The 17292-nt window shown below is 44.2% G+C and overlaps 1 protein-coding gene across 1 annotated transcript; it reads right to left on the bottom strand.

The window, feature by feature from the left end:
- Positions 1 to 8502: 8502 nt before the first annotated feature.
- Positions 8503 to 11659, bottom strand: LOC117584461 (thyrotropin-releasing hormone-degrading ectoenzyme). Its single transcript, XM_034273378.1, has 4 exons — positions 10986 to 11659; positions 10770 to 10925; positions 9345 to 10707; positions 8503 to 9279 (listed from the first exon to the last, which is right to left on the bottom strand). The coding sequence occupies exons 1-4, from the start codon at positions 11504 to 11506 to the stop codon at positions 9169 to 9171; spliced, it is 2151 nt and encodes a 716-aa protein (XP_034129269.1). The 5' UTR covers positions 11507 to 11659; the 3' UTR covers positions 8503 to 9168.
- Positions 11660 to 17292: the final 5633 nt, after the last annotated feature.

A 17292-nucleotide genomic window follows, 5' to 3' on the forward strand; every position in this document is an offset into this window, starting at 1 on the left:
GCGAACACTTGAAGTATTTTTTTCTGCACTCCAGCTCCTGTTTCTATGTGGATGTACGGGTATACGGCTATATGTGTGCCTGTGTATGGAGGAAATTATGCGCTTGGGTGTAAAGTGAACGCAGCTAGGATAACAACAACAACAGCAGCAGCAATACTAAGAACAAGAAGCAACAGTCGTTTCCATTAACAGAGAGAGGTGGGACAAGGGGCGGAGGGGAGCCAGAAGGGGACCTAAGAGCCTGCGTAGCTGTGTGTGCGTGTGCAGAACATTATTTTGCAATGGGAATTTCATGGTGAAAACCGGGCCTAGACCAGACTGCATCCTTGGTACCAGGTGTCAGCAATAACTACAGCATGTGGCCTGGGCTATCCTGGCCACATTTGCCGAGCTGTAACCAAAGCTTTCAATATTTCCACACTTTTGTTTTTAGTTGTAATGGTTTCCTTATATTTTTTGCAGCTACATACATATATCTATATATTGTTTATGTAGTTGTGTTCTATATGTAGTTCCAGGCAGGGCAAACGACAGATGCGATGAGAGTTTTGTCTCAAAAATGCAATACAATTGCACTTAATGGCCACACACACACACACACACACACACGCATGGAAAACTCTGGCCGAGGGGCGAGAGTGTGCGTTGAAAGTAAATTGCCTTCGAAGCTGGCTGCTCCGGCTGCCTGCCACAAGAAAAATGGCCAAACTGCATCGAAGGAGTTGCAAGGACAATACGAAACAGGACCATGACTGCTGCTGTTGTTGCTCTGACTGAAATATATGACCTCTGCTTGGTGTTTTCCCTGGAATTTATGTGGATGGTAAGCATAAAGAAAAGATTTCCACATTGGCTCGCAATATTGTTTTAAATGGAATTGCTGAAAAGTTCCCCTATGCTCTGGAAACTTTTTAAATTACATTTACAAATGATATCGAAATTGTTTCGACATGTGGGATGAACAAAAAACTGGAATTTCTTTGAAAATCGGCCACTGCCAGCCACTCATTCTGCCTCCAATCCAGTCCGTGTTCATACACATGTTTATTTATGTATAATTAACAAATATTCAACCCAAAAACTTTCATAATCGATTTATTATTTATGCTTGCAACCACACATTACCTTTCTCTTTTTTTAATCGCACTCTAGAAATTAATTATAAATCTTTTCACTTGGTTTCACTATAATTTTGTATCAAATAGTTTTTCACAATTTTGACAATTTGCTGAACTGTGAAAAAGAATGCGAGCAGCCACTAAAATCAATGAAAACCAAAAAATGTAACAATAAATATATAATTAGGAATTTCCATAATGGCGAAAAAGAATTTCTTTTTTATCAGCGTAGCTTTGCATATTAATTAATTTTTTTTCGCTTTTACCTTTGCCAGAGGATATTGTGATAGTGATTATTTAACGAGGCAGAACAGCAGACTTTCTCACTCAATAATACAATTTATATTGTTTTGCCCTCAGAAAGACTAGAAAGAAATAAATGAAAATTGTGTTAAATTCATGAAGCCAGTTGTAAAAGTCTTTAAGAATTAACTCTTAATGCTGATAGATAAATATAATTTTAGTTTAATAATTTTAAATATAGTTTTTAAATTTTCAATTGAAAATACATTTTATTGTAATGTAATTTTGTATGTACTTAAATTGATTCTCATCATCTGCCCTAAAGCAGCTGCATCTCTCTCTGTCATTTGGCCTAATTAATGTCATCTGTGAGCTCATGAAGCCGTTAAGTAAACATTTTACATAACCAGGGTGCATTTAAATTGATTTATGTTAATTACTGTTTAACAAAAATGCGCCTGACTGATTGCTAAATTGATTTTAAATGAAATGCAAATACGGAAAAAATAACTTGGTCGGATGAAAAAGAAATCGCTTAATGCTCCATGCCCCCCTGGATGATAATGACAATCTATTTTATCGCACTGATTGCAGTCAAACGTCAGAAGGAGCGCCTAGGACGATACACTACTGATACCCATAGGGATGGGATGAAAGGGTGAAAACGGTGTAAAAAAAAAGCGAAAACTAACCTCAATATTTGTTAACAGTGATTCTGCCAGCTCTAGGCTGGGACAGAGGAGTGGTTAACAATTAATGGAAAGGAGGTCAACAAAAATAACCGAATCAATGGGAAATGTTCAGATATTTTATGCTTGAGCTTGAGTAGTTAACGATACTTTTCCCCTTTTAAGCACTGCTTTTGCGATTCACTCCGTCCATGATATTTCGTTCGAGCTCACCTTTTAATTGATTCTCAGTTTGCATTCGCCTTTAATGTAATTTACACTTAATTATTATGCCCCACCTCGCTCCAAGCCAAGTGATTACCATTTTTTCCGTACACTTTGGTTAGTTTGCTCTGTCAAAGGACCTCCAGCTATTGATTACACTTTCCAGCGCTGAGAGTGAAGGCAGAGCAGACAGACACACTTCTCACTTCAGCTAAAGTTTTGCACAACTCGGGACTTCGGCATCCCTCTGCGAATACTCACAGATAATAGACTGAGATACATGCAGATGTACAGTACCTACCCGAATAAATATTTCTGTATATTTTTATGGACTCAATGAGCATTAAGTTAATGACAGTCCCTGCGGTGGCACAAAGTTGGCCGAAAAATAAACATTTCGGGGCCATATTTATGGGCTCAAGTCACCGAGGAATTGCAGATGTAATAAAATGTGACTGGGCGATGATTCAGGGAAAGTTTCCCGCATTTGCATACACCCGTACTAGAGCTCCTAGCTCCAACCGACTGGCACTGCTAGATCTCAATGGCCCACTCTGGCATTGGCTAGGATCATGATTCGTGCGGCATTCGAATGGGTGAGAGCAATTAAGGGCTCCTTTGTCTGCGATTAGGTAATGACAGAGGCAAGGAGGCAAGGGCCAATCGAGATGCCTATTGACTTGTTGTCGGTGTCTCAGCTGTCAGGTGCAGCAGGACGGGAGTCGGGAGTGGGCAGATAATGTCCTGCTGCGTCGGGCAGGGGTAGCTTGAGGAATGTGCATATCAATGGCCTCTACAAACGGCGGGGAGTCTCGGCATCCGGGCTGACAAGGGGGAAAAAGAGAGCGAGAGAGAGAGAGCACTAACTTGCAACTGACTTGGCCCCGAGATGCGTTCGTGTGTTCGTGTTTAGTGTATGTTTGTCTGTGTCTTGGGCATATGCCAACACACAAAACATGTCATAAATCCACAGGCAGCATATAATTAATAAGGATTAATTGTGCACCAGAACTTGTGCAGCGACAATGCCGGCGACAAAACACAGACACAGGCAGAGACAGAGGCAGAGGCAGAGGCAAAGACAAAGACATGGGAAATAGAGATGGGTAGATGGGGTTGGGGTTCGAGATGGAGATAGGGCTCCCAACATAGCCATAGTCAAAATTTAATTAATTAATAGCACAACTTTAGGCGGCTTGCCGCATAGGCGGGTAGGGGTGTCTGCGGCCTTTGTGTGTGTCCCAGAATGCAAGAGAAATTTTCAAGCAAATCGATAAGCAAAAGCTCCGGCTCGCAAAATTATCTCTCGGCATGCGCTGAGGCAGAAGTATTCCCGTAAAATTTGTGCCATAATTAACAGATTCTGATCATGACTCTTTATTATACAGCTAATTGCCAAAATATTCACATTCCCCACGGCAGAAACCTAATCGAATTACGAGTGTATCAGTGCACACAGCACTTTCCCAGGATTCGTTTTACGGCTGAGTTAATTGCGAGATGTGTCTTTTCATTCGCAAACACCTCAAACTGGGGAACCAATCTAACTCTACCTTACCTCGGATTAAATTTGATAATTGACCTCACAATTAATAGATTAGAAATTTCAAATTCATTTTCAATTTATAAATTCTGAAAATAGTTTCTGTATTAGTTTTATGATTCGTTTAAAGAACTTGTAGAAAAATTGTAGATTAATTTAATTTTAATTTGTAAGCCTCTTTGTTGTCTTCTCTAAATAGTCGACTGCCTTTTGCACTTGTAAAATTAATACAAGCTAAACATACTTAAGAAAACACTCAAGCTCTTTGACGTCCAGTACTTTGCCAATAAAGTAAGCCGGATGTATGCGTTTCCAAAAATATAAACAGACATTAACGTCTAATTGAGTTTAATTGAAATATATTGGCGTCTTTGCCTAATGAATCAATAAACTCAATTATTTATTCATTGTTGGCAAAAATTGTGCAATTTGCACGGTGCAATTTCTTTGAGGGCAGAGCCGGTAATTAAGCTGCCATTTGGCAGCAACTGAAAATTGTCCCCTTAATTCGAGAGGAAGCAAAAACTTTTTTTTATTAGCTCTGCATCGCCTGCGAATTTGCCTTCGTCCTGCAATTCATTTGGCCCAACTTTTTTATCAGACCCTTTACAGTTTTCGTACTTAACTTTACATTCACTTGGCCATCTTTTCACTCGTCTTTTTTTCACTTCTTCTCTTCTGTGTTTCAGCCGGTTGCCTGCTTTGCAGGTGAGCGCAGTGGCAAGGAGGGACTGAAAGACGGCAATTAATGTTAAGCTCTTGGCACGGCCCAAAGGATTGTTGAGCATTTGGTGGGGTGAAAAAAAAAGGCAGAGCCGAGAAGGAAGTGCACAAGCCGGCCAAAGGTGAAGGAGGAGAAGATTGGTTTTAATTAGGAAAAGTGTTTTATACTCCAATAACATTATGGTAAGCTTCACGGGATTGAGCCCCGAAGACTTTGTCGGGACACGGCCGGGGCCTGCAGAGTTTGAAACTCCACCGAGGAGTGGGGAGATTCGAGTGTGGAATTAAAAATCAATATTGTACATTAAAAATGCACACAAAAAAAAACAGTGACGAAAAGTCAACAGAGGGGAAAAGAGTCTCAGCTCGAAAAGACCGCAAAGTACACACACAAAAGGGCTCCTACTAATATGATTCGATTTATAAAATGCTGTACACTTTGGTTTCTCCCACGCTGCAAGCTGCAAACTGCTTCGCCACAAATGATATAAATAACCGAATGGAAAGAATGGAAGGAATATAATGGAATTGAATAATAATTTCCATTCTGATTGCTCTTTAATGCCGGGCCTATTTATATGTACATACTATGCACGTACATATGAATATTTATTATGAGTTCATAGCTGATTAATTTTCCAATATATTTGCCGCTTGACCAAATGGCATTTGGGTCCATGCATTGCATTTAAATTTTTCGGCTCCAAATTATTAGTTCATAATATTTATTGATTTCTCCGGACTATTCACATCGATGGCCATCAACTGCTGTGCTATTTATTGGCTCCGGGGCAAATAGTTTACCAAGAATCAGACAGTCGTCGAATGTGTTCATAAACAAAATCAGTTATTATTCATTTTTCTTGGTGCGCCAGGCAATCTCTGGTATTTATCTCTGTTTTTCATACTTTATGCTTGACTGATTCCCCATTACGCACGAGTATTTTCATCTTCTTGGAAATATCTTTTATTATAACAACAGACAACAAGCAATAAAATGCCGAGAACGATACTCAGGAAGAGACTGAGGACGGGAACTACGGAACAGAGTTTTATTTATATTTTTATTTTGCACGCACTTTTCGGTCGAGCATTTCGGCCAACAACATTTTGAAATGGCCACAAAAACAGTTTTGATGTCGGCCCCACAACAACACCACCGCACCGACTCTTTAGAGACTGAAAATGATTTTTGATGCGGCATAATTTTAGCTATGTATCCCACTGGCTAGTTCGCGTGTAATTTGTTTTTGACGCGTTGCCGATAATGTGGAGCTGGATGGAGCTGGATGGTGGTGGTGCCAATGATGATGATGTCATAATTTTATTTCTGCCAAAAGCCAAAACAAAAAGCGTTTAAAATTTTCCAACCATCTATCTCATCTGCTCTTCATCCGCATTCGCTGTAATTTGCATAATATTTTAATTTTGCATACTTATTGGCGCATAATTAGGTGGTTCCCCGAACTCTGGGCGCGCCCGCTCGATTAGTTGTTTGTTGTGTGATTGCCTCCTCCCCAAAGTGGGCCAAAAAAACAAATCTCGATAGTAATTTGCATAGTTGAGAGCATAATGGCAGAGCTATTGATTCTACTAGATTATGCGATTCGCTCTAGCAAAAACATCCAACCAAAATTCGAGCATAAAGAATGATTATTGTTGCCCTGAAATAATTTCCATCTAAATAAATCTATCGTTGTCTCAACTCTATTTTGTTATTGCTAACTAACTGTTGGTATTACCTTTAATCTAAATATGTATTCCCATGCCCCATAGCCAACCAATGCGAACTCGAGAGCACTCTGGCTCTGCCTCTGCCTCTGCTGTTTCTTTCCGGACCACTTAGTTGACTCCCCCTCCACCAGTTCTTTTTGTTTCGCATTGTATTTACCCGTTGGCCGCACCGGCAAAGGGAACGCGAATGTACATACTCGCATTTTTAATAGACTTCGCGGGAATCGCTTTTAACCACCACACCCCCCACCGTCACGCTCCTGAGTGGTGCACACCAATCGCAAATCGAACGAACGTTTCGGGTGCCATATAATGTTTGTCTAAGATTCACGTGTGCATGGGCCAGCAACCGAGCCATCGCACCACCCACACCACAGTTTTTTTCCCTAGTCAACCAGATTTTTGCCTGCCCCTGCCCCTGCCCCTGCCGCTTCCTCCAGGATCGAGCAGCACAAATACACTCGAACAGTGCCGGAGAGCGGTGCCGGATATTGGCTTCATACACCGCCAGCCAATTTTAAATTGCCAATATTGATTTATACGCCGCATGCGTTGCTGCCACATGGGGTACCGTGCCCCTGCTCGCAATGGCGACGGGAATGGGGGTGGTGGTGGGGTTTTCGTGCATCGAGAGACTCTCAGAGGCATTGTTAAGTTGCAATTTTGCAGGTGGCGGTCGAGGATGCAGACCCAAAGACGCGCAGCCGGAATGAGCAATGGGATTTCAGGCAGTTAACGCTGCCAGAATTTATTGGCCAACATGTTCTGGCCAACCTTTAATAAGTCGTATGCAATTCAAATGTGTGTGTATGTGATGATGATGTTGGGCAACCTCAACATAATATTACTTAACCGAAATGCAATTTGATATGCCATCAAAGCGAAAAAAACATTTGGCCAGCATTTCCCTTTGCCATCTGCCATATCCTTTTAATTCGGCTCCCTCCTCTCCATCGCAGCTGCCTTCCTCTGGCGGAGCTTATGTGTTTGTGATTTCCCAAATCCCATTTAAGTATTCCCTTTGTGGGGAGACAGAGATGCTCCGAAACACTCTCTCGCACACACGCACACCCACCCACCAAACTCTTTTGCATAATTCATGCCAAACAAAAATTCAACACAACTCGGATTTGACTCCCAGTATTGGTTGCTTGTTTGCTTGTCCTGTGGTGCCCTGCTGCCGTGCTTTAAGTGCCGATACTGAACGACAGAAGTTAATGTGCCACATGAGTGTTAAGCAACAGAAAATTCCTATTCATTAGATTAGAGTTTGATCGAAACATGTTGGGCGTTAGTTATAAACCAAATAAATATTTATACGAGTACAACGGGTATTTCTTTTGTGTCTACTTAGAAGCTGCGCTCGGCTCTGACGGAGTCTCGCTTGAGTTCCTTTGTTGTTGAACAATTCAAAGAAATTAATTACTGGCTGCCATATCGTGCATCATTATTGAGTTGTCAGCTGCATTCAGCAACTGCATTATGGGCGTTTCTGTCGCAAAATTACCTTTTTATACTGTTGATTTTACAATAATTTTTACTTTTTCCGTTTCGTTTCGTTATTTTATTTGTGATTAAATACGGCATAAGACTTTTGTGTGTTTTTTGCGCCCACTGCGGTTGCTTTGGAGCGCTTTTTATTAAAATGACAGAAAATAAATGGCAGCCTTAATGAGTTTTTCACTCAAAACAGGAGAGGGCAGGGCAGCCAGACCATCAACAAAGGGGAATTGAAAGAGACAGAGCGACCAGCCAGATCAGTCACTCGACCATTTAAATATGACAACAGCAAACAAAAAAAAAGGCATTATGAAAGGATAAACCATATAAAAATGCTTTATAATAAATGCACAAATAATTGCACTCCACAGTCTAGGCCAATTATGGCGTGTTGATGGGTTAGTGAAGGACAATGGATTGATATCAGATTTGTTGCGAGCATAACCATATGAAAGATTGAGCATGCTGATAAATCGGCCTACGGCAACCGCCCCGCCCTCGAACTTGTTGCAGCAAACAAAATTAATAATGCACAGGCCCCAATTTGATTTATAAATATTCGTCTTGCCCGCAGGCACCAAGCGAAGTTCGGCCAAGAGAGAGGCAGTGGGTGAATGACCCACACAAAAAATGGTAATAAATTTTCCATTAAATTTAATTTGTTTGGTTTTAGGCGGAATCAACATCCGTCCGAGCGCTGGCCAAACCCACTGGCTCTGGCTTAAATTTCATAATGCGTTATACATGCTTTCCTTATGCCTTTTCCTTCTCTTATATTATTATTATTAAACTGGGAAGCGAACTTTTTGGGTTGGGTCTTAAAGCGGCATTAAAGCTGTCCTCGCGTTGCACTTAAGACTGTCGAGTGGCTGGGAGCTGGGAGCTGCTGAGAATGGGGGAATGAAGTGTTGTGGAGTGGACTCCATTGCATCCGTATCCTGTCTGCAGTGTTAGGGGTCTGGCATTGTCTTTACCGCCGGCCGTTATGCGGAAAAGGAGCATCGATATTGTCCTTTACTTTTGCTCTCCCATCTTCGGTTCCACTCCTGCGAGCTCCGCTTTTATTGTTATTTCGCCTGCATCATTATTTCAGTTGGCGCCTTGGCACTGCCAGCGCTGTAAGAGAGCTCCTTGCCTGGCTACTGTGGCGGTGTCCTTTGCCATTGTTCCGAAGCAAGAGGCAGCAAGGGCTGCCGCACTCTCCTGGCTGTTGTTCTTGTAGTTGTCGTTGTAGATAAAGATAAATAGTCTCAGATAACGCTCAGTTATTTGCAAACAAATACAATTGCGGTTCATTGATGGCGGTTTCATTTCGCCCCCATTTCGCCCGATGCGGTGGAGCAGCAGAATTGGAAGCGAATGGCTGCATGGCCCATTATTCTGCGGTTCCTGAATGGTCTCCCTTTGCCTGTGGTTAGTCCTCTTCCGAGGGAGCAGACTCCACATTGTTCTCGACGAACACCAACTGGTCGAACGTATAATTGATGAACTCTGCATACCATTTGCCGGCATTGCTCAGCCATTTCTACAAAAATTGAGAAGGTGCAGAGAGAGAGAGAGAGAGTGCAAGGTTTTCGTATCAAATCTTACCGCAATGTTCATGGAACTCTCCGGAGACACGCCCCAGAAGCCGTTGGTCACTCCCACAACCAATGCCATCAGCGGTTCAAACTCATCCTCGTCGACGAGGTACTTGAGCACGTTCAGCGCTGTGGACCAACTGATCCGCTTGGTGTTCCAGAGAAACAGAGCATCGCCCACAATCTGAGCACGATTGAGCACGTGAATGCTTTGGTGATCCCTCGACAGAGCTTCGGCAATGAGATCCCAATTCCTCTCGTCGTAGTTCACCCTGTAGTAGCCCATGGCCTGGACGTTGAAGATGATCCAGTCGTTCTCCGGCACGAAGACGTTCAGATTGAACATCAAACTGTTGGCGGGAAAGAAGGCCTTCGGTCGGGTGTCGCTGAAGTTCTGCTCGCTCTGGGTGGTGTATGTCAGGGGAATCCACCAGCGCTCCCTCCGTGACTCGTTGAAGGAGAAGTGGTTCTGAGTGAGCACCAAGCTGGCATTCCGTCTGACATTCAGCACCGGATAACCGCTCTGCAGGATCCACGTGTCCATGATGGTCTTGATGTCAGCGAACTCGGGCAGGGAGTTGGCACGATCGCAGCCCTCCTGAATGCTCGACAGAAACTGATTGGTGGTGCTGCTTGCGAATGCGTACTGGTACAGATACCGATGTATGGCATTGTGGAAGGTTGTATGTCCCACCATACCCTCCGCCATGTGCAGCACGGACGTGGCCTTCTGGTAGACGTACGTCTTGGAGGCATTCGATTGTATATCCATGCTGGAAATGACAATGCCTCCGCTCTCTGTCTCGTGCATCAGGGACATCACGCGATACTTGGCCAGAATTCTGCGACCAAGTCTCGGATACAAATGCTCAATGCCCAGAACTTCAAAGTAGCCGGTGAGGCCCTCCTTCAGCCAGAAGTCGGACCACCAGGCGACGCTGATCAGATTGCCGAACCACATGTGAGCCATTTCATGGCAAATGACTTGCAGAGCTTGCAACCGGGGACGAGATGGCTCTGGGCCACCAGGCTCATCGGTTTGCAGTATCAAGTCGCTGGAGTAGACCACAAGGCCCCAGTTCTCCATGGCATCGGTGGGATAATTTTCAACCGCCAGCTGATCGATTTTGCTCAAGGGGAGCTCCATCTGTAGCAGCTCCTCGAAGTATTCGAGGAACACAGGAGCCATTTGGGCGGCGAAGGTGGTGAGTCTGAGGTCGCTGGACTTGGCACAGGTGCGGAATAGAACGGGACTCGGACCGCCAGTCTGGCTGAAAGTGCAGGTTAGATTGTTAATGGAGAAGGCCAGCAAGTAGTTCGGCATCAGTGGCGTTGTCTCGTGCACCGACCACACGTAGTCCTTTAGTGCCTTGCTATGGGATTTGATAACTATGTTAGGCATTTGGGAGGATTATCTTATATTTAATTTACTTACTGGGCCAACACTGCTGTAACTTTCATGTTGCTGAAGCTCTGGAAACGCTTGTGATGGCCCAGGGTCACATTGAAGGTGGCCTTCAGGGCGGGCTCATCAAAACAGGGCATGGTATACCTCATGGACTGTGGCTCAAAGTGGGTGAGGGAGTACCAGCTGGACACAATAAAGCAGAATGAGAACAGAGCTTGTGGCACATCTTAGACGGAGTCTTACCTCTTCTGGTGAGACAGCGAATCCGTGGAGTGTGCCAAAAAGTAGCCACCCCTTTTGTTCTCCGACATTGGACGCCCGAACTCGATCGTCAGACTGTAGTACTTGCCCTGCTTCAAGTAGCTGTCCGCCTTCATTATGAGATAGTCGAGCTTTCTATTGAAGTTGAACTCCAAAATTGCCAACCTTTGCAGCGTGTACCATTCCTGAAGCTGAGTTTTAGCCAGCTTAATGCTAAATTCATTGGCATGGAGCACCACCACATCTGTGGACTTGTGGACAAAGAATGATATGTTCACAGCGCCCTCGAAGCTGAAGGGTATCGGGTGGGTGTTCTCCAGGCGGGTAAGCAAATGCAGTTCATAGTGAAACGGCACCAGCGCCGTTGGCAATCGGGGGCTGTCGTAGTACGTGGTCTTCACAGCAACAGCAGCTGGAGTGAGCGCCAGCAGGAGCATCAGGAAACAGATTGCGACATTTGGTTTGCCGATGCGGGGTACAACAGATAACCGACATATCGACATTGCAGACTTCGGGTACACATCAAAACAATCGAACACAACAGCTCCAACTGTTGTCTGAAACTTTGAGCGGGACGTCGCAAGAATTACACTTTTAAACAATTTAAATAACAATTTTTTCGAGACAAACAGAAATTTGATTAACAATTTGACAAGTTGAGTTTTAAATACGTAAATAGAATTTGTTCTCCCTGGAAAAGCGATGAGAATTGGTTACAAAAGGGAAAGGAACTCCATTAAATATCTTGTTGTGTGCTGGAAACCCTTCAATTATTATTTTTTAATCGAAAATTATTCCCTTTGGGGTCGCGTTTTCAATGGGAGACGCATCTGCACCCGTCTAATCAATGGGAATGCATCTAGATTGGTACAGCTATGTGAGCCTCGGAGTTTCGGCGTTATTTAATGGGCCAACCCATTCCCAACGCGTGCCATAATCCGGGGCTTTGCCAGCCATCGGGTTGAGAGAAAGAGAGAGAAAAGTAAAAGTTACATTCCCAGATAGCCTGCCAGCGTCTTGACTTACTTTCCAGCTTTCACTTGTGGCCTGAGCTTGGCGGAAAGTTGTTCAACTTTTGCGCTACGTGCGTTTGCCGATTTGCGTATGTATCTGTGTGAAGCGCAGGCTGGGTACGATTGTGCGTACTCTGTGTGTGTCCTGGGCCGTGCGCCAAAAAGTATGTTAAGCACTTTGGTCTCAGTTTGCTGGCGCACTTTTGGCACACCCGTATCTGGCTTGCGATTTATACGTGCATGTAATATGTGTAATTTATGACTTGACAGGATGTGTGCGCTTAAATTATGTGCAAAATGCTCGCAAAGCCGCCCGGGCTTTTGGGGCTAAAAAATAAACTTTTTCCGAGCAAACTTTGTTCCACTTCGACTCCCGGCTTCCCGAATACTATTGACAGTCCGCGCTTGTTGGCCTGATGTGCTGTGCAACTGCATTTTCGACTATAATTATGCATATTTACATGTCAAATGTCGATTCCCGCTTTCATATTCCCATTTCGGCAGGGATCAGGCCTGGGCAAACGTTGCTATAAAATGGTAACGAATGAATGCATGATGCCAGTGAATCTTATTGGTGGTTTAAGTATTCCTATTTGCAGCTCGCACAATTTATTGTAAGATCACCCATTGAAAGCCCTTCTCTTGGTTAGCTAGCTCCAAGTCCACAGAACAATGTCCATTGGCCCCTACTCAGAAATAACAAAGCCCAATCAGATTATGCCTTATGCCGCTTTGAATATCGCCTGCATGCTGTCCCTGTCCCTGTCCCTGGACCCGCTCTCTCCCCCATCCCACGCATTTGTTCATCTCGATTCGGGCCCTAAATGAATTTTCATTTCCAATTACTTTACATTTTTGCTTTTGTGTGTGCCTGATGACTTGGCTCCTACCAGTAACACCCGCTAGCCCCTACCAACCCACAGTCAGTCTTTGTCTGCACTCTGCTGGCATTACAATTCGATTTCCTAATTTTCAATTTTACACGTTTGGCAAACACTCGAGTAGAACAACCCAGATCGAAAACAGGACAAGACCCGAGAGCTCAAAGCTGCCAGAGTGCTCATCCTCATCCACATTCACATCCTCATCGGTTCGGTCCGCCATCCGTATGCAGCCAGAAACGGCCCAGAGTGAGAGAGAGAGAGAGAGAGAGAGAGAGAGAGAGAGTTTTGAGAAATTTTAATTAAAATTGAATTTTCTTGCATTTAATTAAAAGCTTAGCTGGCGCGCATGAAAAATGAGAGAAGCCAAAGAAAAACTATTCTTGATGTGGATGCGGATGAGGATGAAGGATGCGGATGTGGGCAGGACAGAGCAGGGCAGGGCACTCGAGCAGAAGAACGCCATGCACTCGTTGTTGCACCAGAGATATGAGAATCATCATCGTCAGCTGGCAAAGGCTAAGGCCAGGACATGCTGCACTCCTCCGCAGGGAGCTGCAAATATGTGTGTCTGTTTGCCCAGCACCAGGCCGACCATCCTCTGTAGGTGTCCGTTCGTTCCTCACAGCCAACTGCAACACTAACAGCTCCTGTCAAAATAGGCGCCTAATCTTTCTGCAGCAATATTGTTTGACAACGAAGTTTGACAGCGTACCAGACCCCACCCATTGTCCCATTTAAAGCTTAGGCAATTGATTTCCACAAAAGACAATTGCTCCGAAATTTCAACCATTTTGCGGGGCCAATCGTCATGCCAATTGGATTTTCGTCTGCGGCAGGGTAATTAAGCTCCTTGCCAGAGAGCCAGAGAGCCAGAGAGTGGCCCGAAAATTGTTTATGCCGCAACATTTTCCAACATTTCCGGCCACGAATATGCACCGCAAATGCTGCACGGAAAGCAGCAAAAAATATCCTCGCGGAAGGCGGCCACACGGAAAGGCATTCGCCGGGCCAGGCAATTTTTGTGAAAGCAGCGATAATTTCTAATTGATCGCCATGAGCCAAACAAGTGGAAAAACGTTTCATTTAACCAACAAACAGCGGACAAGTGAGATTCACTGTCTACATGAATATTAGTATCATTAATTAGCTTTAGTTCTAATTGATATATTGAGAGGAGACAGGATTTGGGAATGTATTTCATTGCACCTACAATCGATCCTATGCAAATCTTCTGATCCGCAACTAGACATAGCAAAAGAAAGTTACTCCTTCAGCCTTTCTATCTGCCCTTATGCCAGAACTCTTTGTGTTTCAGCTGCCCCAAAGACTTCCCCCCATCAATGCATAGTTGATATTCCTTGGCTATTCTGTGTCTTACCCCCAACCGACACACACACACACAGAATGTTTCACAATTTCCGCTGCTGACCAGCTGGGCAGCCGAGCGATCAATGGCCGTCCATCCTCCACCGCTATGCTGTGGCTGCAGCCACATAATTGTTTTAAATTTTTTATAAATTCCTTAGCAAAATGTAGCACGATAAAAATGCTCACCGACTGGCCGGGCTGTAGGTACATTTTCGACCCGAGACTCCTTGAGATACTGTGACCAGCTACCAGAGAGCAACTAGCATAAATAGTTTAATATAAAATGCAGACAAAGGCCTGGACCTGGGACTGGACTGGGTGCCCATGGGATACCCATGAGATGGATAGTTTGTGGAGCGCTCGGACCCACTGCCAGCATTTCTTTTGTCTTGTGGCCAGAGGGAAAATACTTAATGCACCCACAATATTTTGCTTGGCTGGCAAGTGATAATGCACCCGCCTTGAACTGCAAAAATGGAAGCCCCCATCCGAAGGACCTCGTCTTGGCCATTGGCAGGACAACAAAGGACGAACGAGGGGCGTGCCGCTGGTCGTCAAAGCAGCACAAAGTCTGCCCTGCTCCGCCCTTCTGCTGGCACTTCTGATTCGCTTTTTATATGCATATTCAACAGTGTGGAAATAATAAAGCCAACTTGTGCCGACAGTTATAGTTGCTTGTACACTTGTCTAGAGACAGTGGAGCGATGCCGGAAACAGGAAGCACTCATTGCCGGCCCAGACTGCAGCAGGAGGACAAGAGCCCCAGCAAAGTCGGCGACGATGGAAAAGCGAGACCTTCGACATTTGACTCTTTTCCCTGCCCTGCCCTACCCTCCGCTGGACTGCATCTGGCTTTCAATGCATACTCGTAAAATGTATAGCCTGGAGTGATAATAGTCCTCGATGATGTGTTTTATCGTGGGCTTCTTTCTCGCTTGCTTTGAGTGCTATCCAGTGTTCAAGGCTTCAAGAGAACTGCTTGTCATGATAGCTAAAGTCCGACTGAACCCCTCAATCCCTCATTTTCATATTATAAGTTTCTTATTGAATTCTTTGCCATTTTTCGCACATTTCATAAATTTGAGACTGACATAATTACGTTTACATTTTCTTACAAGGCGCAACCCAAGCCAACATTTAGCTAATTTGCCATTCAAATCATGCTCCAATCGAACCCATCAAACCCTGCATGCCTATCAAATGAAATTGAAAGTGACATTTATGACACATACATTATCATCATCATCATCATCATCATCATCGGTGCCAGAGTCAGAGTCAGAGACAGACTTGACGTCATTCTGCAGCAGGGCAGGTCTGTCTGCCTTCTGGCATTGATTTGAATTCTGTCAACACGAACGACTGCCAACTGCTTAGGTGATGGCGCAACTGATTTGCCAACTCATTTTGCCGGCAGACAGCAAGCAAATTTAATTGTTGTCAATCTCTGACATACCCAAATTAGAGCTGGCTGCCTCTTGTTTCATTCTGATTTGTCTCTTGGCAAGCCGCACGTTAATTTCTCCATTTGTCTGGAATAAACACAAGAATTTCGAGAAAAGTAAAAATAAAAGGATGTCTGTCATCTCTGGCTATCTCTCCTTCCACTCTCTCTCTCTCTCTCTCTCTCTCTCTCTCCTTTCAATCTTTCTTTCTCTGAAGTTCTTTGTCAATGTCATGAGGGGGGGAAATTGCTATCCACCTTGTCCAACATATCCTGCGGCCCATTTCCATTCCATTGACATTGCTTTGTTCTCCTCTGTGTGCACTTTCAATTTGTAGCAGCTTTCTTTTCCTGCTACTCCTCCTCTGCATTGCCATAATTATTTCTCTAACTCCTAGTCCTGAAATGGCACTGGGAATGCCCCGCTATGTGGCTTGTCACGCGAATGTTTCGTGTCAGATTTTCGCTGCTGCCCGGCTACTTTTCTGCAGGAAATGTATATAATGTTTAAATGTATTTCAACCCATGCAGTTTCCCATATTCTTCATTTACATTGGTATGTACGCCGCGCAGTCGTGTTGTAGTGGAAAGCCGCGTGGCACGTCCAAAGTCCCTTGCAGGAAGACTGCCTCGCCTGTCCACCGCCGACTGACCCATGCTACAACTCATTTTTGCCAGAGAACGCAGACGAGTTGCACAGCACAGTGGTGTGTGGTTCATTGTATGGAGAATTAACACATCCAGGCAATATTTTCCTTATTTAAATACTCATAAAATCATTAATGATTAGTCACAAAAGTGTAATTGGGTCAAAGAAACATTCTGTTAAGCGGATTAAGGTATTAGCGATTTGGCAAAGAACATAAAACAATCATCCAGATAATTTAATTATTCTTTCTCCATTTTTTTCTATATTTCAAGTAATTTCAAACATTGTTATTAGCATTTTGAGGCTGTTTACCTGATTTTGCCATGCCAAAATATAGTTTATATAATTCTGAGTTAAATTTTATTTCTAATAAAAAAGGATTTCCCGAGCCACTGAATCGTGGTATATTAAACCACTGTGTTGCCTCTGCTGCACGTTCGGTTGGTCGCATGCTATATTTTTCAATTTGTAAACATATCCTGCGGTGCAGGCGCTGAAAGCCAGGCTGAAAGGGCGGCATTAGCCAGCATCTGCCACTGCTGGCCACGCCCTCGCCGGGCTCGGTATGAAATGCATTTCGCTCATTTGTTTGGCGTGTATTTCATGTCAACTTAATGTTTATTAGAAAACGTCTCCTGAAATGGTCCAGAGCGGGACCTGTTCCGGGACCAAGGAGGCAACCAGACTCCAGCGGCCGTCAACTGCCGCAACCCTTACCCCCGGCACAGTGAAACTCATTCATCAGGCACCGGATCCGGGATGCCAGCACACAAAACAGTTTTTAATACACAGTTTTGTGTCCTTTTTTTCACGCTTAATGCAAAGCAGATCCAACTTGAGTATACAGAAGATGCTTTTTTGTTGGATCAGCTGCAGGGTATTTAATCTGTCTCTAGCTCTCCGTTATGACAGTTCCGACAGGAGTTCCGGC

Source organism: Drosophila guanche, unplaced genomic scaffold, assembly GCF_900245975.1.
Source record: "Drosophila guanche unplaced genomic scaffold, DGUA_6, whole genome shotgun sequence".
NCBI classification, from domain to species: Eukaryota; Metazoa; Arthropoda; class Insecta; order Diptera; family Drosophilidae; genus Drosophila; species Drosophila guanche.

Coding starts and splice junctions, on each gene's coding strand:
- LOC117584461 (XM_034273378.1), bottom strand. CDS start 11,506: ATGTCGATATGTCGGTTATCTGTTGTACCCCGCATCGGCAAACCAAAT. Junction 10,926..10,985: donor TCGCTGTCTCACCAGAAGAG/GTAAGACTCCGT, acceptor TATTGTGTCCAG/CTGGTACTCCCTCACCCACT. Junction 9,280..9,344: donor AGAGTTCCATGAACATTGCG/GTAAGATTTGAT, acceptor CAATTTTTGTAG/AAATGGCTGAGCAATGCCGG.